The sequence below is a fragment of the Ranitomeya variabilis genome, chromosome 3 (genome assembly GCF_051348905.1).
Source record: "Ranitomeya variabilis isolate aRanVar5 chromosome 3, aRanVar5.hap1, whole genome shotgun sequence".
In the NCBI taxonomy this organism is placed as follows: Eukaryota; Metazoa; Chordata; class Amphibia; order Anura; family Dendrobatidae; genus Ranitomeya; species Ranitomeya variabilis.
The window spans coordinates 625136327-625162584 of NC_135234.1; the positions used below are offsets into that span (position 1 = coordinate 625136327).

The following is a 26258-nucleotide window of genomic DNA, read 5'->3' on the forward strand; positions in this document are numbered from 1 at the left end:
AAACCAATTCATGTCTATTTGAAATCCACTTTAATATCTATAAGCACTTGCACTTTACAATTTGTCTAATCATGGATTTCGCTATATGTAATGAAATACTTAAGTTACTCATTATAATATTGCTTTGATCTGGCTACCTTAATCTTGGCTAGATTTATTGTCCTTATGTTGTACCATCTCTGTGATATATACTTAATCATACCTGTAAATCTGTCTAGTGTAACTAGCTACTTATTTTTTCCTGGCTTGAACTGCAAGTCTGATTTTTAATATATATTTTATTAAGAATTCTGTTTTTTAAAGTTAGCAACTAGGCCTCATTTTTCCTAGGATTGATTCTCTGGGGATTGTGTATATATCTCAACCAGAATATTTGTACAACCTTACATAAATCAAAGTACAGACCATTTGCTCACCTTTTCTGTATCTCACAAATGATATGACAGTTATTACCAAAAATATATTAACACATGAGACTACAGTAGTGATTTCCCTTCATCTACGGTCCAGTCCTCGTGTTGCTTGGTTCAAATAAGTCTATTCTTCTTGTTTGCAGTTCTCAGTAGTGGTTTCTTTGCAGCAAATTGTCCATAAAGGCCTAAATCTAGCAGTCTTCTCTGGGTTATTGATGTTGAGATGTGTCTGCTACTTGATGTTTGTGCATAATTTATGAGGGTTGTTACTGAAATATTGTCGATTTGCAGTTTGAGGGTAATAACTCTGATGAACTTATCCTCTGCAAGCAGAGGTGATTTTTGGTCTCTTTTCCTGGAGCAATCCTCATGAAAGCCAGTTTCATCATGGTGTTTGATGGTTTTCACAATTCTACTTGAGGATATCTTCAAGTTTCTAGCACTTTTCCAGATTGAATGATCTTCATGTCTTATTGTAATGATGGACTGTAATTTCTTTTTAGTTGACTGATTTTTGCTATATTCTGGCTTAGAACAGTTGTGGAATGCGACTCCACACTGAATGGAACTGTGTATAAACATCTACAAAACACAACTGACGGTTGCAAATAGTTTCTAAACGAAGTCATTCCACAAAAAATAGCGCTTGACAAAGCATACCTGTCCATTGGAAGTCATTCCAGGTGATATCTGATGAAGAGGTTTTAGAGAATGCCGAGAGTGTATAAATCTGTCATCAGTGTGAAAGAAATGTAAGGTTCAACACACATTCTGGTTTGTTTTGCATGTGTTTATTTACCAGGTGTGTCTATATGTGTAATTATTCAAGGTTTGAGTGATGTAACATCTTCCCTTTCAGCATAGAGCAGAACATCTGTGAATTCAAGATACCATCAATGAACTGTAGCTAAATCACACCAACAGCTCTGATGCAGCCTCACTTATATGGAGTTTATCAGCACAGAATGACTGTTCAAACTAAGTCCTGCCGTTCAGTGCATCACGGCGGGGCCAATCATTTAAATACACTATCACAGGAATACCGCGACAGAGCAGGGCCAGAAGACCGCAGTGTCTGGTTTTACACACTCCTACACTGGTTAGAAGTACTTCACCATCGTATTAAACAGTGCAGGTTTATTTCTTGCTAGCAGTGAAAGGGTTAATCTGTTCAGTTGAAGCTCCTGGAGCTATCCTACTTGGATTGTTTCAGCTGTTCAGCGTTGGCCACTCCCCTCTGCTATATATGCTGGCCTCTGGCACTTAGGATTTGCCAGTGTTAGTTCTTACTGCCTGGTTCAAGAGTTGGAGGTGTAGTTCATTGTTAGAAATGGTGTTTGGAGATGTGTTAAGGAGACTGTTGCTTGGAGTTTTGTTTGTGTGCACATCCTCATCCTCTCCTTTGTTTTCTCCTTCCTTTTACTCCCATGTGTTTGGTGTGTGTATTTTGTATGATTGTCATTTTCATTTATCCCTGTCTGTCTTACCTCGTTTGTCTGGTTAGTGTGTTCCTATACACTTCTGCTTCCCATCACCCTAGGTGGGGGAGGGGACAGATCAGGGTTGATATAGCAGAATAGTAAGGTATGTGAACCCGGCATCTCCACGTTCAGGAGTAATCCGGGGGATAGGGATAGACTAGTGAGCCCCTAGTTCTAGGGACCTAGTTAGAGCCCAAAGTCCCAACACCATCTTAACATACACCTTCACACCTGCTTATTTTCCCACAATAGAGATAGGTGGAAACCAAGCAGGTGGGAAGGTGTACATAAATGTTTGGCCCCGCCATGAAGCACCAAGTGCCTGTACTTGGTTTGAACAGTCATTCTGTGCTGACAGAGAATTACTTTTCAAAAAAAGTACGGGTTCTTGGTGTTTCATGTTGAGGCCAAACATTTAAATAGGGCATCTCCACCCTTCTCTGGCTCTATGAATCCACAGCTGTAAATCAAAGAAGAGTGGTGGTGATGGAGGGAAACCAAGCAGGTGGGAAGGTGTATTTAAATGATTGGCCCTGCCGTGAGGGACAGAGTGGCGGGATTTAGTTTGAACAGTCATTCTGCGCAAACAGCGTCCTTTTAATGACACTGCCCCCACCATGCTATTAGAAAAATTAATTAATAAAAATGCATAGTGCATTTGGTGGTGGTGTGTATATATATATATATATATATATATATATATATATATATATATATATATATATATATATATAACATGTGACGCAGTGTGCCTGCCTAAAATTTTGCACAGTACTGTAAATACACACACTGTGTATCATATAGTGCTGCTTTGTAACATTGTTACACGCTGTAGGGCTGATTCATCAAAAGTATGTGTCAGTTTTCTGGTGTAAAGTACTTTGAAAAGTCACACAACTTTTGCGCAATGTGAAGAAGTGCAAAAATGTTGCGACTTTTGATCGCTTTTGTTCCAGTCCCAAAGAGCTCCGCCAAGGTGGGTGAAGTATTTACAGGACGCGGCTTGGCAGTCCCTGACTCGCATTTACGTCACTGCGCTATGAAGTACAACACCAATGAACAGGCCCCTGTGTGCAGGACTGGAGTGGCCATCTGGCAAATGCCAGAAGGGCCTGTCAGGTATTGGGCTGCCTTGTCTGCAATGTTGTTAACAGAATTGGTGCTCTCAAGACACCCGTACTGTTAGGAGTTGTGACGGAGCACAAAGTTGCTGACATCGCCACTTACCCCAGCAGGCCACGGGTATCATTAGAAATATTGGTGTTGTAGTAAATCTTGCTTTTCTCTATCCAGGGTAATATTAGTAATACATCCCATCTGGTGCTTGGGGACGGGGACAACATGGGCCTGTGTGATTTCAAATGCCAGGGCTGAATTTCTGCCCCAGTCCGTACCTGCCTGTGTGTATGTATGGTACTGTGGAAAAGGTTTAGGCCAGAGATCCCCAACGTTTCTGACCTTGAGAGCCACATTTAGCTCTGAGAGATGGTCGCGAGCCACGTTCAGATCCCATCCCCCTCACAATAGTGGCAACCAAAGCCCCCATTACAGGCATAGTGGTAACCAAAGCTTTTCCACAAAAATCAATCACCCCAAAGCAGTATACAAAGATCCAGGGGTTCCTACAATACCCCCCATCAGGGCCGGACTGGCCACCGGGCAGTTCTGGCAAATGCCAGAAGGGCCGGTGGCAGTAGTGGGCCGCTCGAGTGTGCCGCTGTCGGCACACTCCCCCCGTTGTCGGCACACTCCCGGCCCCGCATTTAACTATACCGGCGTCATAGACACCGGTACAGTTGAATGCAATGATGGAGGAGAGAGCGTCTGCTGACGCTTCCTCTCTCATCATTCCCCGCTCTGCCTGCCGCTGACACTGCGGGTGCGCGATGACGTCATATCATCGCGCACCTGCTGTGTGATCGGGCGGGCAGACTGCGACTGCTGAGACCAGAGCCAGAGCAGCGCGGGACAGGAGGAAAGGTGAGTAGAGTGTTTGTTTTTTTATTATTACATATCAATGAGTGATAACTGGATTGTAGGGAGGGGGGCGCTGGCTGCATTCCATTCTATGGGGCAGTGCTGCATTACATGAATCTATGGGGCAGTGCTGCATTACATGAATCTATGGGGCTGGGCTGCATTACATGAATCTATGGGGCTGGGCTGCATTACATGAATCTATGGGGCTGGGCTGCATTACATGAATCTATGGGGCTGGGCTGCATTACATGAATCTGTGGGGCTAGGCTGCATTACATGAATCTATGGGGCTGGGCTGTATTACATTCTATGGGGCTGTGCTGTATTACATTCTATGGGGCTGGGCTGCATTACATTGTATGGGGGCTGTGCTGCATTACATTCTATGGGGCTGTGCTGTATTACATTCTATGGGGGCTGTGCTGTATTACATTCTATGGGGCTGGCTGTATTACATTCTATGGGGGCTGTGCTGCATTACATTCTATGGGGACTGGCTGCATTACATTCTATGGGGGCTGTGCTGTATTACATTCTATGGGGGCTGTGCTGTATTACATTCTATGGGGCTGGCTGTATTACATTCTATGGGGGCTGTGCTGCATTACATTCTATGGGGACTGGCTGCATTACATTCTATGGGGGCTGTGCTGCATTACATTCTATGGGGGCTGTGCTGCATTACATTCTATGGGGGCTGTGCTGCATTACATTCTATGGGGGCTGTGCTGTATTACATTCTATGGGGGCTGGCTGCATTACATTCTATGGGGGCTGGCTGTATTACATTCTATGGGGGCTGTGCTGTATTACATTCTATGGGGGCTGTGCTGTATTACATTCTATGGGGGCTGAGCTGTAATGCTGGATACAGCTGTAATTATATGTTATATAGTCGTGTTACACTCCCCTCACTTCTTGTAACCTACAAGTGTACAAAGATATTATACAGTCACCAGGCGACAAGTGGGCCTGTGTGACTTCAAATGCCAGGGCTGAATTTTAGTCCCAGTCCGGCCCTGCCCCCCATACAGTATCCTCCTATAAAGCACTCCCAAGACACTGTCACATCCAGCTTCAAACATCCTCTGACAGGTGGTGTCATCTTGTCTCCAGCGTACCATACTTAAATCATCTCAAAACCCCTAAGACCATGTGCATCAAGATCTGCTCTTCTGTGCAGGGCTGATCACAAAATTCTCCATTTTCAGATGTGCTCTTCGTACCTGTTTGCTAGAACTGGAGCTAATGCACCAAGCTGACAGACAGCCGCGAGCCACAAGTCATGGGACCGCGAGCCACAAGTCATGGGACCGCGAGCCACAGGTCATGGGACCGCGAGCCACATGTGGCTCCCGAGCTACAGGTTGGGGACCCCTGGTTTAGGCAGTAGTGAAAAAAAAAATATTGCGTGATGCAGTGTGTATACATCTAGTGATACCATGCAGTGTGGATACCTGTATGTATATGTAATATATATATTACATAGTAATGTGATGCAGATGGTGTGCACATATATACATAGTGACGTAATGCAGTGTATACATATAAACTTGAGTGTATATATTGTACAGGTCCTTCTCAAAAAATTAGCATATAGTGTTAAATTTCATTATTTACCATAATGTAATGATTACAATTAAACTTTCATATATTATAGATTCATTATCCACCAACTGAAATTTGTCAGGTCTTTTATTGTTTTAATACTGATGATTTTGGCATACAACTCCTGATAACCCAAAAAACCTGTCTCAATAAATTAGCATATTTCACCCGGCCAATCAAATAAAAGTGTTTTTTAATAACAAACAAAAAAACCATCAAATAATAATGTTCAGTTATGCACTCAATACTTGGTCGGGAATCCTTTGGCAGAAATGACTGCTTCAATGCGGCGTGGCATGGAGGCAATCAGCCTGTGACACTGCTGAGATGTTATGGAGGCCCAGGATGCTTCAATAGCGGCCTTAAGCTCATCCAGAGTGTTGGGTCTTGCGTCTCTCAACTTTCTCTTCACAATATCCCACAGATTCTCTATGGGGTTCAGGTCAGGAGAGTTGGCAGGCCAATTGAGCACAGTACTACCATGGTCAGTAAACCATTTACCAGTGGTTTTGGCACTGTGAGCAGGTGCCAGGTCGTGCTGAAAAATGAAATCTTCATCTCCATAAAGCATTTCAGCCGATGGAAGCATGAAGTGCTCCAAAATCTCCTGATAGCTAGCTGCATTGACCCTGCCCTTGATGAAACACAGTGGACCAACACCAGCAGCTGACATGGCACCCCACACCATCACTGACTGTGGGTACTTGACACTGGACTTCAGGCATTTTGGCATTTCCTTCTCCCCAGTCTTCCTCCAGACTCTGGCACCTTGATTTCCGAATGACATGCAAAATTTGCTTTCATCAGAAAAAAGTACTTGGGACCACTTAGCAACAGTCCAGTGCTGCTTCTCTGTAGCCCAGGTCAGGCGCTTCTGCCGCTGTTTATGGTTCAAAAGTGGCTTTACCTGGGGAATGCGGCACCTGTAGCCCATTTCCTGCACACGCCTGTGCACGGTGGCTCTGGATGTTTCCACACCAGACTCAGTCCACTGCTTCCTCAGGTTCCCCAAGGTCTGGAATCGGTCCTTCTCCACAATCTTCCTCAGGGTCCGGTCACCTCTTCTCGTTGTACAGCGTTTTCTGCCACATTGTTTCCTTCCAACAGACTTACCATTGAGGTGCCTTGATACAGCACTCTGGGAACAGCCTATTTGTTGAGAAATTTCTTTCTGGGTCTTACCCTCTTGCTTGAGGGTGTCAATGATGGCCTTCTTGACATCTGTCAGGTCGCTAGTCTTACCCATGATGGGGGTTTTGAGTAATGAACCAGGCAGGGAGTTTTTAAAAGCCTCAGGTATCTTTTGCATGTGTTTAGAGTTAATTAGTTGATTCAGAAGATTAGGGTAATAGGTCGTTTAGAGAACCTTTTCTTGATATGCTAATTTATTGAGACAGGTTTTTTGGGTTATCAGGAGTTGTATGCCAAAATCATCAGTATTAAAACAATAAAAGACCTGACAAATTTCAGTTGGTGGATAATGAATCTATAATATATGAAAGTTTAATTGTAATCATTACATTATGGTAAATAATGAAATTTAACACTATATGCTAATTTTTTGAGAAGGACCTGTATATAAATACACACAGTGCTGCGATGCAGCGTCTATATATGAGATGTCCTGCAGTGTGTATACAGATAAACCTGCGTATATAAATACAGTATATATCTTAATATATATATATCTATATATATGTATACAGTGATGCAATGCAGTGTGTATATACAGTAGTAATATGAGATGCGATGCTGCATGTATACATATAACCTGGCTGCAGTGTACCTCCGGTCCCCGGCTCGCACTGTGCCCCCTGGCTCCAGCAGTATGGTGGGCAGGTGCTTCCCCCCACCGCCAGCCTCCGCCCGCTCCCAGCTGTAGCCCCAATGCTCCGGGGATGAGCCGCTGCCAATCAGAGCCGCTGCCTCCTAGTGTGGTGGGTGGGGGTTATTGTTCCCTCTCCTGACTGTGAGAAGCTGCCTGGCTTCCTTATTCCTACAGCCAGGGTGGGACCTGCCAGTCAGCGCTGTCAGCGGCCACAGCTGCTTCCTGCCACCAGCGCCGACCACCACATCCCCGGCTCAGCCCGTAGAGTAGGTGCCCGGCGGGCGCTCAGCCTGGAGCCCCTATGTACGACGACATGTACATCCATGGATTCGAGGACTCTGAGGTGGTGAGTGGCTGTAATGTCCCGGCACACCGGCCCCGCTAATGGGCACATTCAACAGATCCAGCCGCCACCTCCTCCTGGGCTCACACTGTGGAGGGCACACTGCAGAGCTGCCATACTGTGCAAGCAATGTCCACACAGCACACAGTATAGTCAGGCTCATATATCTATATATCTATATATGTGTGTATATATATCTATATATATGTGTGTGTGTAGGATACACAGATGGCATACAGTTCAAGTAGTGTCTTTACAGCATACAGTATAGTCAGGCTCATATATATATATATATATATATATATATATATATATATATATATATATATATATATATATATATATACACAGGTAACACATACAGTATTGTATAAGATAAGTATATATTATGCATGGACCATGTGCCATATATCACGCTAACGAGAGCAATCTTCATAAACAATAAGCATATTACGTATGTACAACTTACCATTATATACTCCTGCACATGGCATGTATTATAATAAAGCCACACCCCAGTGTATATACACTATGCAATCATTTATATAAGAAATACACACAAATATGATTTACAAAAGGTAATGTATATATATATATATATGTATAGTATACGGTATAATTTATGTATTTACTATGTACCATCGTGCACATATACTGCAAATTACAAAAGAGACCTAAATACATCTTATTATACATATGTAACAGTCATATATACTTGGAATATATATATATATTTTTACCATAGTAGATATATACCATATAACAATCCCATTATATTACACACACCTGAATAATTAGACAGTACTACATGTACCTTACTGCAGATATCATTTGTATGTCATCTACATGTGCCATATATACATAATGTAATATACATAACGCATATACTGTAATATTATCCTGTATGGATGCACTTGCACAGGAACGCTCCATGCTGTATATAATATCACCATACCATAATATACTACAAGTTCATTTTTAAATGAAACTCTACAGTATTACTTACACTGTGATATAAAGAGAAGTAAATCGGTAAGATATTGTCTTTTTTCTTGGCGTCTGTGGCTGTGATCACACATAGTGCTTCTCTGGTGTCAGACAGACATGTCCGATCAGAGTAGGGATTATTATATGCCAATGGTCACAATGTTCATCTCCAGATCAGAAATCCTGTACAAAATGTTCTGATTTCCAGGAAAGAATAGAGCTGGCCATCACAGCAGATCCCAGTGTGTTTTACGGTGTAGTAAGTAACTGTCAGTTCTAGTAAATGTGTAATGGAGCGGACGGTCCAGTGTTGTGACATCAGGTACTGGATCCAGTTATACAGTTGGTTTAGTTTGTGTCATTGGTGCAGTGAGCAGTTGTACAAGTGAGTCACATTTTCATTACACAGTAATAAGAATCCATCTATCATTGTGTTGTAGTCTGTGTCAGCGGTGCTGGGTGTATATGTGTTCACCATCTTCAGTGCCAATGGAATGAATCGTATGTTGCAACCTAAGAATGGGCTCTTGTTTGAAGAAATCTAAGTGTATTATTAAATATGGAGAAGTGTTGTACAATAGACATCTTGAATTTCTCTATTTGTGTACATAGATTGAGCATAGTCTGTACATGGCCTCCTTATATGCAGGTGACGCTCCATTTTCTAAGTTCTGCACTATTAATGCTTCTCCTTAGCTCCTTCCAACTTGTATATGTCCATTATTCTTACCTGTGTCTTCACATGCCTATATATTGGTATGTATATTATACACAAAAAAAGAAGTAGCACTCCGTCGTACTAAAGCATGCAGGCATGGAATATATGAAATCTGAAGAGCAATACTGCTATGGATAATAAGAAAAAATTGAGACGCTTAGCAGATAATTTGGCCAATTTATGCATGCCCAGCAACCAACGACACGGTGGTCTCACGCTGCTGGGACCCTTCGTGTCTAGTGTGAATACCTCTTAGGCTGAATTTGAATTCCTGGGTAAATGTGAATACCTCTCTCCAAAGCCGGTATTTATGGGTAGGTAGGATCCTGCTGTAATTAAAACCACCACATGTATTGTATTTAACTGTTCACATTAGCCTGGAAGTGCCAGTCAGTCTTGTGTTATTTACATATTGGTATGGAACAAATGGCATTCCTGCACCCATACCCATTTCTTCCATATGAAATACATTACTGGCATACAGGATCTGATTTTGGAGTCCCCTATAGCCTGTGATACTGCCATACAGAATGGCCATGTGTTCAGCAATGGTAACAGCAGGTTGATTTTGCAAAGCTATTAAAACCTTCATCTACTTAATTGGGAGCTATATAAATGGGATTGTACATGTGAGAGGAATCACAGGTGACCCCCGCATACAATCGACCTATGGTATGGACAGCAGAACACCACGCATATCCTGTACAGTAAGTTCGGACAGTTCCCTTTTATATCCCTGTTCCAATCATGTCAGTCTGAAGATTTTACAAGCTGGTATATGTAGAGCTGCGATTTTCACATTATAGAGCTTCTTATGTTTCCCCCGTGCCATTACATGGGAGGAATCTCATGGTCGTTGCTACCTATATGACCACAGCTTACAGTAGCCGCAGGGACCCTGATTCCAATGTGTAGCTTGCAGTGCTTTGTGCTGTACAGTTTAAAAAATTCTGTTTGATTTTTTTTTTAGCTGCAGCCATGCTAGTCCTCTCAAATTACAGCTTTTGCTACATAGTCCTTGACATTCATGAACTCTGGCTACCCCGCTCACCAGCATTAATTAAGACCCTTCTGCATTTTACAGCTTTCTATCTACAATTTGCAATCAGTGGTGGGGGTGGATTAGACATCTCTTCATTGAGAAGACTAGCAGAGCTGTAGCAGATATGGTGACTTTTTTTTTTTTTTCAAACTACTGCCATAATCCCAGTAAGTGACACACAGCTGGAATCAGGGTATTTGTTCCAATTTAGACATTCATTGTTCTTTTCCATCATAGGAACAGAATAACAAAAAATAACTGAAGTTCTAGATCCCTGACATGATGGACACCAACATTACCCGGCGGACCCTAATTACTTTAATGTATATGGCAGTGCCGTCCGTTTTAATATATTTGTGTCGCAGTGTTATGGCATACATTCCCTAAATCATGCCCTCAATCAACATGAGGGCTCATGAAGAGGTAGGGGAAATTTGGCCTATGCCCCCAATTGTGGTATGTGTATTGTGATCACACAAAGGTCTCATCAGATTCTGCAGTGTTAAAATGGGAAATACTGAATTAAATGGTTACTCCCATTATTACCCATACACAGGATAGATAGGCAGTATTTTACTGAAGGCTTGATGTTTAACCACTGGACTCTCCCTGATCCAAACAGGGATCCGAAATGTATTGGAATGGAGTAGGATAGCCAGAGAATACACACACTAATACTGTGCGACCATCACTTCATTATAATGGAGCATGTAAGAGCCCTAAACTTGAGATTCATGGGGGTCCTAATGGTCAGACCCCTGACAAACAGCAAGTAATCTCCTCTTCTTTGCGCTTCTGTCCTGTAGAAATGCCAGGCTGGGCCAAAGACATGGTCATGAAGTCTTGCTATAGAGCTTCCTTTTCTGTGTAAATGCCCTGTGTAGAATGATGTATTTCCCCAGGATATGCATGCAGCGTTGGCTATGACGCCATATCTGCGGTCCGTTATCATGGCACACAGCGCATTGTTTTCTGAAATATATAAAATGTTGCATTCACTCTGTTCTGATCAGTGTTCTGTTAATGCAGTGATACTTGGTGAGGTGCAGGATGGTACATACATACTTACCCTGCAGATTTCATTGTTTATTAACAGGATGATGTTGGGCACCTTCTGGCAATGGTCAGGGTTAATTTTTTTGGCTTGTTTCCGCATTCTGACTCAGTGCCATAGGGGAATGAACTGCATATCCCCAGGGTGTCTTGCCCATCCTACAGGCTGTCACATAGCAGATCTATGTTTACCATAATGAAGAGAATATTGCTTGTTTTTATGCTGCTTGTACTGGGGATGCCATTTTTTCTTGTTTCTTGTACAGTACATTGCAGGAGGTTACAGAACTTCATATACATTATATATAATGCTGCATTTTCTGCTGTTATTTATTGATATAGAGCACACTTGTTATGGCAATGTGCATGGTTTGATTGAAACTCCGAAATACCAGCCTTTTCCTTCACCAGACCTAACACAAAAGCGCTTGTCCAGGGGTTGTATCTGTACGAGACCTCAATCTGGTCTCCCTCAATGCTCTCGTTCCGATGATCTCCCGGACCCCCATGGTCTCTACTTTCTGGTTCTGTCTCCACACACAGAAAATGCCTGTCTACAGCTTTGACCTGATAACGACCGGATGGAAAGAAGTTTTCTCTGCTATTTATTAGGACAATGGAATAGATACATCCAGTAGCTACTTATCGCCTGTGAAAATAAAGGATGCCCTCACTTTGTTTCTGTGGCTCCCCTGGGTGTTACATTTGTTTATTTTTTAAATCCACCATACTGTTCCAGAGATATTTGGCTTTTGACTTAGTTCTAGTTCCTGTGGTCTTTACTAAGGGGGCGCTATTCTGGAGGACAATCTAAACACATACCCCCAGTAGTCCCCAAACTTTCTGACCTAGAGAGCCACATTTAGCTCTGAGAGAGGGTTGCGAGCCACATCCAGCTCCTGCCCCCCCTCACAGTAGTGTCAACCAAAGCCACCATTACAGATATAATGATAACCAAAGTTTTTCCACAGAAATCACCCCGAAGCAGTATACCTAGATCCAGAGGTCTCCACAACACCCCCATTCAGCATTCTTCCATCACGCACTCCCAACACACTGTCAGATCCATCTTCAAGCAACTCCTCTGACAGGTAGTATCATCCTGTCTCCAGCGTACCATGCTTAAATTATCTCTAAACTCCTAAGACCAGTATATGTGCATCCAGATCTGCTCCTCTGTGCAGGGCTTCTCACAAAATTCACCATTTTGAGATGTGCTCTTCATATCTGTTTACTAGACTTGAAGCTAATGTACCAAGCTGGCAGACAGCCGCGAGCCAAAATTCATGGGACCGCGAGCCACATGTTGCTCCTGAGCTACAGGTTGGGGACCCGTGCCCTAGAGAATACAATGAGCCACGGCCCCCTATGTAAAGACAATAAGAATTGGCTCTAAATAGAGTGGTCTGAAACCGTATAAAAAAAAACTTGGGAACAATGAGAATGAAATAAAGGCCCCGTCTCACATAGCGAGATCGCTAGCGAGATCGCTGCTGAGTCACTAGTTTTGTGACGCAACAGCGACCTCAGTAGCGATCTCGCTATGTGTGACACGTACCAGCGATCAGGCCCCTGCTGCGAGATCGCTGGTCGTGTCGGAATGGCCTGGACCTTTTTTTGGTCGTTGAGGTCCCGCTGACATCGCTGAATCGGTGTGTGTGACACCGATCCAGCGATGTCTTCACTGGTAACCAGGGTAAACATCGGGTTACTAAGCGCAGGGGCGCGCTTAGTAACCCGATGTTTACCGTGGTTACCAGCGTAAATGTAAAAAAACCCAAACACTACATACTCACCATCTGATGTCCGTCAGGTCCCTTGCCGTCTGCTTCCTGCTCTGACTGAGATCCGGCCGTACAGTGAGAGCGCAGCACAGCAGTGACGTCACCGCTGCGCTCTGCTCTCACTGTACGGCGGCTCAGTCAGAGCAGGAAGCAGACGGCAAGGGACACCGAAAGGCGAGTATGTACTGTTTGTTTTTTTTGGTAACCAGGGTAAACATCGGGTTACTAAGCGCGGCCCTGCGCTTAGTAACCCGATGTTTACCCTGGTTACCCGGGTGCTGCAGGGGGACTTCGGCATCGTTGACGACAGTTTCAACGATGCTGAAGTCGTTCCCCTGATCGTTGGTCGCTGGAGAGAGCTGTCTGTGTGACAGCTCCCCAGCGACCACACAGCGACTTACCAACGATCACGGCCAGGTCGTATCGCTGGTCGTGATCGTTGGTAAATCGCTATGTGAGACTGGGCCTTAAGAGCAAAAACTGGATACTTTTGACTTGGTGATACTTCCTTTTTAAGACTTATCTAACATGGGTGTTTATCAATGGTGAAAAAGAACTTTGGCCCCAAGGCTGGTGTTCCTTATGCCAGGCTTAATGAGGGGCATGTAGGAATAGGATGCGCCAAAATCATTAACGAATTCTGCACATATAATTAGTGGTGCCTCCTTGACTGCAGTAGAAACAATGGAGAGATGGGGTTCACTTCGCTGCTGAAGATAGCAGAAGATGAAACCAAGAGACCAAGAATATTTCTGTGCGGTCTGTTGTCAAAGTGTTTCAAAGTTAGCAAACTTCTTCATCAGGACAATCCTCAAAATCACATCACGATTCTGTGGTTTGTCCTGATAAAGAAGTTTGTTAACTTTGAAGCATGTTGACAATAAACTGCACAGAAATATCATTGGTCTCCTGACTTTTCCAGGTGATAAAACACTCATTGTAAGAAAACAGCACAAAGCCTAATAAGTGGCAAATCCCTGAAATCCGTGTCTCAGCCGCTACTTCATTCTGTCCTTCGATTATATAGCAAAAACTTGCTGACAGATTACCCTTAAAATACAATTTAAAGCCAACATGTCACTAAGTTTCGTGTAGCCTGAACCATGGGAACCATGAATCAGAGCCTGTTTGCAGCCAGCTATGTTTCACTCTGAAATGTCATAGCGTTTTAGAGAAAACATAGTTTGAAAAGTCAGTCAGGGATGATAAAGATAGACCTGACTAGTCCACTCGGCCTGTCTAGAGAGTGCAGCCTCACTCCATACAAATGTATGAGTGAGGCCAGCAGCGGACACACTGCATGTGCAGCCGATGCGGCTGCACTAAGGCCCGGAGGTGGAAGGGAGCCCCTGCAGGGTGACTAACACTGAGGGCAATCAGGGCCTGTTTATCTGGCTCTGAGGGGCCCCTGGCCAGTTTGCCCTCATGTGCGGCGGGCTGTGAGTGATCCCTGCAGCTCCACTGCCTACAGGAGAAAATGGCAGCAGAGCGAAGTTGCAGAGATTCGTCCTGTGCTTCCTGGCCGCGCTTCCTGTCTGACAAAACAATGCGGCTGGATAACTACAGCAATCAGCACTCGACTGTGTCAGACAGAAAGCTGCCGGCAACAAAGATCCTGTGGCTGACAGGGAACGTGCGGGGGGTGAGTGATGCTGTGTGTGTATGTATGTGTGTAGGTGGTGGAGATGTGTGTGTGTATAACATACAGAGAGGTGGGTGGTGTGTGTGTGTGTGTGTGTGGTGTAAAAGGCAATTACGGGGTGGTGGAGGAGAAAGCAATGATGGTGTGGTTGAAAGGGCAATGATTGAGCTGGTGTAATGGGTATTCATGGGAATGGTGGGGGAGAAGGCAATGATGGAGGTGGTGGGGGAGAAGGCAATGATGGAGGTGATGGAGAGAACAATGATGGGTTGGAGGGGGAGAACAATGATAGAGGTGGTGGGAGAGGGCAATGATTGGGGTGGTGGAGAGGACAATGATGGAGGTGATGGCTGAGGAGGGCAATGATTAAGGTGGTGGAGAGGACAATGATGGGGTGGTGAAGGCAATGATGGAGGTGATGGCGAGAGCAATAATGGAGGAGGGGGAGAGGACAATAAGGGATTAGGATGGATGGAGAAGGGGGAATTATAATGGATTTATGAACAGAAGGAGGGGGAGGAGGACATTAGATATGGATGTAAAATGAATTGGGTGATGGAGGAGGGTGCTAAGTCAACAACGCTTACAAAACACTAAGCAAGATGCCAATGTGTCTTCCGGGCTTTTTTAGCTTTTCCAATGACTTCTATTGTATGCATACAAGTGCTTCTCACAAAATTAGAATATCATCAAAAAGTTAATTTATTCAGTTCTTCAATACAAAACGTGAAACTCATATTTTATATAGAGTCATTACACACAGATTGATCTATTTCAAGTGTTTATTTCTGTTAATGTTGATGATTATGGCTTACAGCCAATAAAAATCCAAGATAATGACTTTTGGGTTTTCATTGGCTGTAAGCCATAATCATCAACATTAACATAAATAAAGACTTGAAATAGATCACTCTGTGTGTAACGACTCTATATAATATGAGTTTCACTTTTTGTATTGAAGAGCTGAAATAAATTAACTTTTTGATGATATTCTAATTTTGTGAGAATCACCTGTATCAGAGTTTTCCTAGCAGAGAACACCTGAAGAATGGACATGTCACTTCTTTTAAATGTTTGTGCCTTTGAAAGCTTGTAGTGTCCTCTGTGGTGTCCTGCACGGTGTCACACAGATTCTGCACAGTCCTTTAAACACTTGAGATATTGTCAGCACAGGATTGTGTTGATTCTCCTTGCTGTGTGCAGAATGAGGATAGACAACGCTTGCGTCAGGGCAGTCCGTATCCCGGAGATTTTCCTTTTGTAGATGTCATGGCTCAGTATATTTTCGGTGCCTTTACCACTTGTCATGGGAACAAAAGTCTCGCTGAAGCAGCAGTTAATTTTCTAATGGTCATTACTCATCTCCCATGTCCATTGTACAGCAGACCTGGAGAAGGAGGCTCTATACTTCAGTGAATCCTCTGACAAATCAGTTTGGCTGCTTGTACTACTGCTGATCCCTGGCAGCATTCAGTTCTATGCGATTAACTCAAATACAGAACAAAATATTGTTACATGGGAATTGTTCTGACATAGTCCACCATGTGTAGTGAAGCCTCTTCTTTTGCTATCTGCTTTACAGTTTTACCTTACAGGGAATAACAGCTGAAGTCAAAGGGATACTCCAATGATGGCAGAATTCACGGGCCATGCGCAGATGAACCTATGCAAAATTGTCCGTTTTTCATCCATGCTGTCATCCATATAATATCAGAATGTCATTTTTATCACATAGGTATCATTATTTATTTATTTTACTCACTTTTAGGGTATGTGCACACGATGCGGATTTTGCTGCGGATCCGCAGCGTTTCCCATGAGTTTACAGTTCAATGTAAACCTATGGGAAACCAAAACGCTGTGCACATGCTGCGGGAAAAAACGCGCGGAAACGCAGTGGTTTACATTCCGCAGCATGTCACTTCTTTCTGCGGATTCCGTAGCGGTTTTAAAGCTGCCCCTATGGAAAACCACAGTTGTAAAACTGCAGAAAAACTGCGGTAAATACGCGATAAATCTGCAGCAAAAACGCTGGAGAATGACATTTGCATCCCCAAAAAGCTTGTCGGCAAAGGGAAGCATGAACTGTTCTAAAATTTCCTGATAGACAGCTGAGCTGACTTTAGTCTTGATAAAACACAGTGGACCTACACCAGCAGATGACATGGCTCCCCAAACCATCACTGATTGTGGAAACTTCACACTAGACCTCAAGCAGCTTGGATTGTGGCCTGTCCACTCTTCCTCCAAACTCTGGGACCTCGAATTCCAAATGAAATGCAAAATTTGTTTTCATCTGAAAAGAACACTTTGGACCACTGAGCAACAGTCCAGTTCTTTAACTCCTTGGCCAGATAAGACGCTTCTGGCGTTGTCTATTGGTCATGAGTTGCTTGACCCAAGGATGTAAACACTTATAGCCCATGTCCGGGATACGTCTATCTCTTTTAAAATAATAATGACAACCCAAAACATCCAAATGACCCTGATCAAAAGTTCACATACCCTGTGATCAATCCTGAGAATACGGGTGGAAAAACAAACAAAACAGAAATTTTGATAAACGCCAAGCACTTATTAGGTAACAATGGGCGATAATCAGTCAGGATTTGACCCAGATGCTGATATCCCGCTGCCGGGGCGAATTACAGAAGTCTTGTAGGAGAAACACTGTAAATATTTAGTCTCTGCATAAACTTGATGTTTTTGTCAAAAGTTTGAAAACCTATAAAGTGTTTATACTTCTACTTCAGTAACCATATAAACATCTGACTAAAGATCTAAAAACAGCAAAGCAGAAAACTTTGTAGAAAAAACTAAAATTTGTGTTGGTCTCAAAACTTTTGGACATGACTGTAGAACATTGCAAAGTACATTCCTGGTAGTTTGTGCTCATTTCCATTCTCACCTTACTTTTATTGCTTGTTTCTCCCTTATGTCATATACTTCCCGTGCTATATATAAAACTGTCATATTTTATGTTGACAGTTTTCCGGATGAGACCCGTAATTGGTATCTACAGAAGGCGGCGGTGACATACCTGCTCTCATTTTATATTCTAGAATCCTTGTAACTGGATTTCCTTTGTGCTTGTCTTGCGCTACCCTACTTATAAAGGTACCGTCACACTAGGCGATATCGCCAGCAATCCGTGACGTTGCAGCGACCTGGATGGCGATATCGCTGTATTTGACACGCAGCAGCGATCTGGATCCCGCTGTGAAATTGCTGGTCGCTGCTAGAAGGTCTGCACATTATTTGGTCGCTAGGTCGCCGTGTATCGCCGTGTTTGACAGCAAAAGCGACGATACCAGCGATATTTTACACTGGTAACCAGGGTAAACATCGGGTTACTAAGCGCAGGGCCGCGCTTAGTAACCCGATGTTTACCCTGGTTACCAGCGTAAAAGTTAAAAAAACAAACAGCACATACTCACCTGCGCGTCCCCCAGCCTCTGCTTCCTGACACTAAAGCGCCGGCCCTAAACTGAAAGTGAAAGCAACAGCGGTGACGTCACCGCTCTGCTGTTAGGGCCGGAGCTCAGTCAGCGTCAGGATGCAGAGGCTGGGGGACGCGCAGGTGAGCATGTACTGTTTGTTTTTTTAACTTTTACGCTGGTAACCAGGGTAAACATCGGGTTACTAAGCGCGGCCCTGCGCTTAGCAACCCGATGTTTACCCTGGTTACCCGGGGACCTCGGCATCGCTGGTCGCTGGAGAGCGGTCTGTGTGACAGCTCCCCAGCGATCAAACAGCGACGCTGCAGCGATCGGCATTGCTGTCGCTATCGCTGCAGCGTCGCTTAGTGTGACGGTACCTTAAGACAACTTAACTAATGATTAGAAGGTTTCTTAGTAGAACAATATCTACAGTGATACACAATCTATTCTATTCTGAGCACCTTCCTGAGACAAATGAAACGTTGGTTTCAAGCAAGCATTTGCAAAACTGGTGACGGCTATATTATATTGATAGATGAGGACAGAGCGTGCTAATTAGCCGAGCTCTCGTTTATGGAAATTTATGAACATCTCTTATGCAAAGACACATATTCTTTTGCATACAATCTAGTTTATTTAAAACATTTCTCTCTCTTTGTTTTTCAACATTTCCTCCTTCTTTTATCTAATCCCATTCCCAACCTAATCCCTACAGTAAATCATGGATTCTGTGAAATTCAAAGCATGTCCTCTTCAGATATAGAGGATCAGAACAGGACTTGCTCAGTGGCACTGCATGCTGTCTAATAAAAAATTGGGCAGCACACAGACATTGACACAGAAGTGTGAATGTGTTCTAACACATTTGAAACCCATCTATCCTAGCCTCAATGTTTCACAATAAAAGACAACTGACCCATAAGCCTCATTTGACCCATAAGCCTCATTCAGATGTTCATGTGGCATGGTTCATGTCTATGATGCATTGACTGTCCAAGCATCTCCTGACCAGAACTTGATAGGCTCATGTATTCTTATGTGAGGCATCAAGTTTGGGACAGGAAACTCATGGCTAGCCTAGCCCATCACAGTCCATACATGTCTAAGTGAGGCTTTCTTTTTTTTTTTTTCTTTTTTCTATATAGCGCCAACATATTTCGCAGTGCTTTGCAGTTTTGCGCACATTATCATCGCTGTCCCCAATGGGGCTCACAATCTACATTCCCTATCAGTATGTCTTTGGAATGTTGTGGGAAACCGGAGTGCCCAGAGGAAACTCGCACAATCACGGGGAGCACATACAAACTCCTTGTAGATGCTGTCCTTGGTGGGAGTTTTAGCCAGGACTCCAGCGCTGCAAGGCTGCAGTGCTAACCACCCTGAACAAATGATTTCCTTTATCTTGTGAAGCAAACAAACAGGACAAAATAACTGATAACGTATTTTATGCTTAGGCTACTTTCACACTAGCGTCGTGCACTGCACGTCGCTATGCGACGTTGCAGCGCACCGACGCATAGTGTGGAAGCGACGCACAACAGGGGCAGCGGATGCTGTTTTACATCGCATCCGCTGCCCCATTGTGAGGCGCGGGGAGGCGGGGGCGGAGTTCCGGCCACGCATGCGCGGTCGGAAAAGACGCTATCGACACACAAAAAAAGTTACATGCAACGTTTTTTTGTGCCGACGGTCTGACGCAACACGACGCAACCGTCGCACGACGGTTGCGATGTGTGGCAATGCGTCGCACTGCGTCGCTAATTCAAGTCTATGGAGAAAAAAACGCACCCTGCAAGCAATTTTGCAGGATGCGTTTTTTCTACAGAACGACGCATAGCGACGTGCAGTGCACAACGCTAATGTGAAAGTAGCCTTAACTATTCACCCCCGCTAAAGTCAGTACTCTGTAGAGTCTCCTTTTGCGGCAATTACAGCTGCAAGTCGCTTTGGATAATTCTCCATGAGCTTTCCACATCTTGCCTAAGAGATTTTTGCCCATTCCGCAAGGCAAAATTGCTCCATCTCCTTCAAGTTAGGGCTGTCCCACACGTCCAGATAATTCCGGTACCGGAATAAATCGGTACCGGAGTTATCCGTGTCCGTGTGCCTGGGAACTCACGGAGGCCATACGTGCGGCACACGTGTGCCGCCCGTATGGCGAGTGGGTACCACACGGAGCGTGTGGTACCCACTCTGCATGGTGCTGAAGCTGCGATTCATATCTTCCCTGCAGCAGCGTTTGCTGCAGAGAAAATATGAAGAATAGTGTTTAAAATAAAGATCCATGTGTCCGCCGCCCTCTCACCCCCTATGCACCCCCCCGCTGGTCAGAAAATACTTACCCGCCTCCCTCGCTGCTTCCTGGTCTGGCCGCGGCTTCTCCTGCATGCGGTCACGTGGGGCCGATCATTTACAGTCATGAATATGTGGCTCCACCTCCCATAGGGGCGGAGCCGACTATTCATGATTGTAAATGATCGGCCCCACGTGACCGCATACAGTAGGAGGCGCGGCCAGACCAGGAAGCAGCGAGGGAGCGGGTAAGTATTTTCTGACCAGCGGGGGGGGGGGGGACGCACAGGGGGTGGGGGGGGGCGGCGGACACATAGATCTTTATTTTGAACACTATTCTTCATATTTTCTCTACAGCAAACGCTGCTGCAGGGAAGATATGAATACCGGCTTCAGCACCATGTGGGGGGGACAGCGCTTACTGTAGCGCTGTCTCCTGCACGCACACGGACCCCAGACAGAGAATGTCCGTGTGAGGTCCGTGTTTTACGCGGACCCATTGACTCTATTGGGTCCGTGTAATACGTGCGCTCCCACGAACACTGACATGTCTCCGTGTTTGGCACACGGAGACACGGTCCGCAAAAAATCAATGACATCTGAACAGATGCATTGGTTTTTATGGGTCTACGTGTGTCAGTGTCTCCGGTACGTGAGGAAACTGTCACCTCACGTACCGGAATCACTGACGTGTGAAACCGGCCTTAGATGGTTTCCTCTGATGAACAGCAATCTTCAATTCTGACCACGGATTCCCAATTGGATTAAGGTCATGGCTTTGACTAGGCCACTACAAAACACACATATTTCATCTTAAACCACTCGAGTATTGCTTTTCTAGTATGCTTTGGGTCATTGTCTTGTTGGAAGGTGAACCTCCATCCCAGTCTCAAATCAGTGACAGACTAAAACAGATTTTGCTCAAGAATATCCCTGTATTTCACTCCATCCATCTTCCCCTCAGATCAAACCATTTGTTACGGATCTGCAACTCAGGACTAGGGTAGAAGGGGAAACAGCTGACCCTGTACTAGGACTAGGCTAAAACCCTACAATGGAGTGGGCGACCTATTCCTTGTGAATAGACCCAGTGACGTTTCCTAGGCTAAACTCGAACGAAGACCTACAGGTAAGGGGGAAGGGTGTCCCTGAAAGATCTGGGGATGGGGAACAAAAACAGGTAACCTCCTAGTAGGAAAATAGAGGAAGCTGCAGAAACGAATTGACAACCCAAAACAAAACTGGCATAACTAGAGATCCCAGAACTGCACAAGATCAAACACAGAAAGCTAACAAGGCACGAAGCCAGAATACTAGCGGATTAACACTGTCGTCCAGCAAGGACTGGGAGGCAGGTGCTTGGTAATAAAGGGTGATGCACTCACCTGACCTAGGACAAACCCAGCACCAGAGGAAAAAGACCAGCAGCCTGACATCCACAGCAAGATGGCGGATGGTCAAAATGAAATAGATTCTAACACCATTTTCCCTTTCCCTGCTGCTGAAAAACATCCCCTAAGCATGATGCTGCTGCCACCACTATGTTTCACTGTGGAGATGGTGTTCATGGGAAGATGAGCTGTGTTTGGCGCTAGACATAGCGTTTACCTTGGTGGTCAAGAACTTAAATCTTGAGATCACAGAACCTTCCTCCATACATTCGGGAATTCAAAATGAGCGTTATAATTCTTGTGCATAAGTAAAGTCTTTTTTCCTGTCCACTCTTCCATAAAGGCCATCTCTATGGAGTGTACAACTTATTGTGGTCATATGGACAGATACTCCAGTCTCTGCTTGGGAACTGTGCAGTTCATTCAGGGTTACCTTTGGTCTTTGTGTTGCATCTCTTAATGCCCTCCTTGTCTGGACTGAGAGTTTTGGTGGGCGGCCCTCTCTTGGCATGTTTGTTGTAGTACAATGATTTTTCAATTTGATTGGGGATCATCACAGATTGGGATATTTTTTATAGCCCAACCCTGACTTGTACTTCTAAGCAACTTTGTCCCTGACTTGTTTGGAGATCTCCTTGGTCTTCATGGTGTTGTTTGGTGATGCCTTTTGCTCAATGGTGTTGCAGTGTCTGTGGCCTTTCAGTAAAGGTACGTACATACTGACAGACCATGTGACATTTAGATTGCACACAGGTAGACTTCCTGTCACTAAGCATAAGTGACTTATGAAGGTAATTGCTTGCACAAGAAATTTTTAGGGGGCTTCATAGCAAAAGGGGTGAATACATATGCATATGAGAGTTTTTAAGCTAGGAGAAAACCCGGAAGGGAGAAGGAGCACAATAGGCTCTTATCTGGGTAAAAGTTTTTTAGAAAGGAGTGTGCACTGGCTTGATCACCAGATTGGGTTGTGTGCACACAACCACTGAAAGAGATTTAGGCTGTGGAAGACCCATGGAGAACAAATCAAAAGGCACGGAAACAAAGGTTAAACCATAGGCTGTCCGTTCCTGTCTCTTCATCCTTTGTAGTCAGCGCAGTTTAACCCATTTGTTTCCAGTGCCTTTTCATGGCAATTTTTAGTTTAGTTTTTAGTTATTTGATCCCATAAATTTAATTTATGCCTATATTTTTCTCTCTTCACAAATCGGATTACAAAACTATTACAGCTAGTACAGCTTGTAATATAACAAAATAGGTAAAAATCTAAGAGGGGTGAATATTTTAGCAAGCCATTGTACTTGAATTATAAAACTTGCCATAATCCTCAAGATATAAGTTACCAGTCTTGAGTCACGGCACCTAACCTTCTGGATATGGTTCCACATAGGAAAATATGTTTTCCTCTCCTTACCCTGTGTTGGTGACTTGTATGAGGATACAGGCTGACTAGTTCTTCTCGTTAGCTATTCCAACCCACATATCTGTCAAAACTAATACATAGATAGGGAAGGGTCTTTACCTGTTGAAATTAGTCAATAATACCAAAGTTCTTACCTCCATTTTTTTTCAAACTTTTTGTCTTGGCTTTGTCACTATGCCTCAGTTTCATTTCCTTTTTTGATTAACTGGATTCATTGGGCCGATCAGAGGTAGTAGGTCACCTGGGAAACTTAAGTCCCCCACCCCTTAGCTTTATACTTACTACTATGAATAGTGACTTTGGAGAGACTTGCTCATACCTCTCGCAATCACTTTGTAGTGTGTGATCACCTAGTGAGCGAATTGGAGATCTCTCAATGACTAAGTCCATTCACCCCCCCACCTTGATAAAATGGCATTCCCACTTGAACCGGTGAGCTATCATGACTAAGAACAGTTCTCTGTCTGAAATGTGTCGGTTTCAGCATTGATGCAGTATTTTTAATGGACCTGTAACCTTTTAAACTGTACTACTGAATTGGTGAAGTTTTATATCCAAACAGCTGGATACCTTCACTTACATTGTCTGCATCTCAAGCCAAGCAAAAGCTCTAACTTTCCCTGGCAAGGGTCTTCACAACCAATCTACAGTAGTTGGTAAACGTACTTTGTGCCCCTTGAACTGAGACCATTTTTTTTGCTTGACTCCAATCTGAGGCCATTTACTATTATTATAAATATACTCACACTATTTTGGTTCTCTGCTCCTACAAGATCCTACTGAGGAAGTCCCGTGGTTTGGCTCAACTACAGACGTTTGTGGCCTTTCATCTGCCACTCTGTGTTAGGCACAAGATACCCCTTCTTTGAGAAATACAGTACAGACCAAAAGTTTGGACACACCTTCTCATTTAAAGATTTTTCTGTATTTTCATGACTATGAAAATTGTACATTCACACTGAAGGCATCAAAACTATGAATTAACACACGTGGAATTATATACTTAACAAAAAAGTGTGAAACAACTGAAATTATGTCTTATATTCTAGGTTCTTCAAAGTAGCCACCTTTTGCTTTGATGATTGCTTTGCACACTCTTGGCATTCTCTTGATGAGCTTCAAGAGGTAGTCACCGGGAATGGTCTTCCAGCAATCTTGAAGGAGTTCCCAGAGATGCTTAGCACTTGTTGGCCCTTTTGCCTACACTTTGCGGTCCAGCTCACCCCAAACCATCTCGAATGGGTTCAGGTCTGGTGACTGTGGAGGCCAGGTCATCTGGCGTAGCACCCCATCACTCTCCTTCTTGGTCAAAGAGCCCTTACACAGCCTGGAGGTGTGTTTGGGGTCATTGTCCTGTTGAAAAATAAATGATGGTCCAACTAAACGCAAACCGGATGGAATAGCATGCCGCTGCAAGATGCTGTGGTAGCCATGCTGGTTCAGTATGCCTTCAATTTTGAATAAATCCCCAACAGTGTCACCAGCAAAGCACCCCCACACCATCACATCTCCTCCTCCATGCTTCACGGTGGGAACCAGGCATGTAGAGTCCATCCGTTCACCTTTTCTGCGTCGCACAAAGACACGGTGTTTGGAACCAAAGATCTCAAATTTGGACTCATCAGACCAAAGCACAGATTTCCCCTGGTCTAATGTCCATTCCTTGTGTTCTTTAGCCCAAACAAGTCTCTTCTGCTTGTTGCCTGTCCTTAGCAGTGGTTTCCTAGCAGCTATAGAACCATGAAGGCCTGCTGCACAAAGTCTCCTCTTAATAGTTGTTGTAGAGATGTGTCTGCTGCTAGAACTCTGTGTGGCGTTGACCTGGTCTCTAATCTGAGCTGCTGTTAACCTGCGATTTCTGAGGCTGGTGACTCGGATAAACTTATCTTTCTTTCCTGGGGTGGTCCTCATGTGAGCCAGTTTCTTTGTAGCGCTTGATGGTTCTTGATGGTTTTTGCCACTGCACTTGGGGGGACACTTTCAAAGTTTTCCCAATTTTTCGGACTGACTGACCTTCATTTCTTAACCCCTTTACTCCCAAGGGTTGTTAATGCACGTTAATGACCGGGCCAATTTTTACAATTCTGACCACTGTCCCTTTGAGGTTATAACTCTGGAACGCTTCAATGCATCCTGAAGATTCTGACATTTTCTCGTGATATATTGTACTTCATGATAGTGGTAAAATCTCTTTGATATTACTTGCGTTTATTTATGAAAAAATGGAAATTTGGCAAAAATTTTGAAAATTTTGCAATTTTCCAACTTTGAATTTTTATGCTCTTAAATCACAGATATGTGACACAAAATACTAAATAAGTAACATTTCCCACATGTTTACTTTACATCAGCACAATTTTGGAACCAAAATTTTTTTTGTTAGGGACTTATAACGGTTAAAAGTTGACCAGCAATTTCTAATTTTTACAACACCATTTTTTTTAGGGACCACATCACATTTGAAGTCACTTTGAGGGGTCTATATCATAGAAAATAACCAAGTGGGACACCATTCTAAAAACTGCACCCCTCAAGGTGCTCAAAACCACATTGAAGAAGTTTATTAACCCTTCAGGTGTTTCACAGGAATTTTTGGTATGTTTAAAAAAAAAATGAATATTTAACTTTTTTTCCACAAAAAAATTATTTCAGCTCCAGTTTGTTTTATTTTACTAAGTGTAACAGGAGAAATTGGGCCCCAAAAGTTGTTGTACAATTTGTCCCGAGTACGCCGATACCCCATATATGGGGGTAAACCACTGTTTGGACGCATGGCAGAGCTTGGAAGGGAAGTAGCACCGTTTGACTTTTCAATGCAAAATTGACTGGAATT

The 26258-nt window shown here is 43.8% G+C and overlaps 1 protein-coding gene across 3 annotated transcripts in view; it reads left to right on the forward strand.

The window, feature by feature from the left end:
- Positions 1-26258, forward strand: part of CACNB3 (calcium voltage-gated channel auxiliary subunit beta 3) — a 313828-nt gene that overhangs the window by 124453 nt on the left and 163117 nt on the right. Inside the window, exon 1 of one of the 3 annotated variants that reach the window (XM_077297464.1) lies at positions 7448-7656. The exons of the other annotated variants lie outside the window; for them this stretch is intronic. Coding sequence (XP_077153579.1) covers positions 7612-7656 — 45 coding nt within the window. The 5' untranslated portion in view covers positions 7448-7611. Of the gene's footprint in view, positions 1-7447; positions 7657-26258 lie in introns of those variants that run through there. 3 annotated transcript variants of the gene reach the window in all.